Source organism: Sinocyclocheilus rhinocerous, unplaced genomic scaffold (genome assembly GCF_001515625.1).
Source record: "Sinocyclocheilus rhinocerous isolate Xijiao unplaced genomic scaffold, SAMN03320098_v1.1 scaffold971, whole genome shotgun sequence".
NCBI classification, from domain to species: Eukaryota; Metazoa; Chordata; class Actinopteri; order Cypriniformes; family Cyprinidae; genus Sinocyclocheilus; species Sinocyclocheilus rhinocerous.
The window spans coordinates 188,623-190,836 of record NW_015666552.1 but is presented as its reverse complement, the minus strand read 5'-3'; the positions used below and the strand labels follow the sequence as shown (position 1 = coordinate 190,836).

Here is a 2,214-nt window from a genome sequence, read left to right as displayed (position 1 = left end):
GGTAACACTTTATTTTAAGGTGTGCTTGTTACACATATTACGTGTACTTACTATTATAATAAAAATTAATTACATGCAAGTAACCCTAATCTTAACCCTAACCATATAGTAAGTACATGTAGTTAATTAATATTACTCAGTACTTAAATGTATAATTACACTGTAACAAGGACACCTTAAAATAAAGTGTAACCCAAGTCAGCTTTGGGTGGAATAGCTAGAGTAAATAGTACATAGGTGGAACTAAACCTGATCTTTTTGGACACTGTATAAACAGACAAACATTTGGCTGATTTCATTTCTTTCAATGTAAACTATAAAATGTTGAGTACACTTAAAGAAAGTTGCAGCTTAAAAACTATTAAACTTTCTGTTAATTAGTTTACTGAGAGAGTATACTTGTACTTTTATAAACTAGTGGGATAGATGCATATAACTAGTAAACTAGCATTATAACAGAATACGTTCACTTGAGAGCTTTATTAGCTGCTTCAGGTGTGTTTGATTAGGGTTGGAGCTAAACTCTGCAGGACACCGGCCCTCCAGGACCGAGTTTGGGAACCCCTGATCTATCAGTACTTTTTTACTTAAGTAGATAAAAAATCGAGTACTTTTGTACTTTCACTCGAGTAAAATTGAAAAAGGAGTACTTTTACTTTTACTGGAGTAATATTTTATCATACGTATCTGTACTTTTACTCAAGTACTTGATTTGTGTACTTCGTCCACCACTGCTTGTAGTTCACAGTATATTTACAATACAGGAAAAAACTTGTGTACTCAAAGTTTACTTCTATTATGCTTAAAGTACACTAAAGTGTATACTTTTATAAACTAAAATGTGGGCCAATTTACTTCAAAAGTCTGCTAAATGAATAAATAAGCAGTATACCACTATATTGATTTTAGCATACTTAGTACATAGAATACTGTATACTTGGAAAATATATTTGAACTTAAGTTTACCAAATAAAATTATCCCAAAGTATGTATATACTGTATATATATATTTTGTAAGGGATACTTTGTAATTATATTTAATATATATGTTTAAAAGTAGCTCAATTTGGCAACCTTGATCATAATCATTATTTTCATATTATAATACTTTGGAGTTGAAACATAATGCAACATGAGCACATGATGAATCTCTCTATGTTAGGTGGAAGAGAACAGGAGTAGTTTGTTCTTCTTCTTGCTCTTTCTGCGGTTCTTTCCCATGACGCCAAACTGGTTTCTGAATGTCACCTCTCCAATCCTCAACATCCCCATCCCCATATTCTTTTTCTCCATCCTCATTGGTGAGCTTACAGTACATCTTCAGTTATACATTCATGTAATTTTATGTTATAGGTGTACTTACAATCCACTGCAATTCTACAGTTTTTTCTTCTTCTAAATTTTCCTAATGATTCCATTTTGAGCTTCTATAGTTTTTAGGTGGCCAGAATCTAAACAATTATTAAGTAAAAATACAGCTTCTGGAGAAAAACAACCCTTATGATCTTAAAGGCTTATTTTCTTCCTAGGTCTAATCCCTTATAATTTTATCTGTGTCCGTACGGGTGCCATCTTGTCTGAGATCCACTCTTTGGACGACATCTTTTCTTGGAGGACCCTGTTTCAGCTCCTGTTGATCGCGTGTGTGGCTCTACTTCCTGGAGCTCTGATCCGCCGCTATAGTCAGGCCCACCTCAAACTTGATGGCCTGGAACCCAATGGACACCAAAAGGTCCTGAATGATCGCAAGACTAGATGAACCGAAGACACACAGAAGAGGAGACTGCAGTCTGTTAATATGGGACTGATCATTGGTCTGGAGTCACAGCTGAGGATTTGGTTATGAATGTCTGAATGCAGAGTGGAACTGACATGGAAAGAAATAGAAAATATTAATTACCGAATGTCTATAAGTAAGGGATAAACCGGTTGTTATCTCAGAATAAACCCCGACAGGGTGATCGCGGAGGGGTCTTGTATCAGCCTGAAGGGGTTTATTCTGAGATAACAACCGGCTGGATGTACATTATCCCGCTTATTACACGGCTACTTGCCACATAAGTAAATAATTAGACGCGAAATATTGATTTGAGTTGAAATATTTGAACGCAAAGCTTCCATGAAGACAGCAGTTGCGAGCAAGCGGCAAATTCAAACTAGACGGACATTTAAATGAAACGGTGCAGTCACACCACTTATTACACAACATTTCAC

At 35.5% G+C, this 2,214-nt stretch overlaps 1 protein-coding gene across 2 annotated transcripts in view; it reads left to right on the top strand.

Annotated features, from left to right (window-relative positions):
- tmem41ab (transmembrane protein 41ab) overlaps positions 1-1,907 on the top strand; it is an 11,747-nt gene extending 9,840 nt beyond the window's left edge. For both annotated transcript variants that reach the window (XM_016544114.1, XM_016544113.1), the window contains 2 exons: positions 1,163-1,301; positions 1,530-1,907. In XM_016544114.1, the coding sequence (XP_016399600.1) occupies positions 1,163-1,301; positions 1,530-1,759 (369 nt within the window). In that variant the 3' untranslated portion in view covers positions 1,760-1,907. The remainder of the gene's footprint in view (positions 1-1,162; positions 1,302-1,529) is intronic.
- Positions 1,908-2,214: the final 307 nt, after the last annotated feature.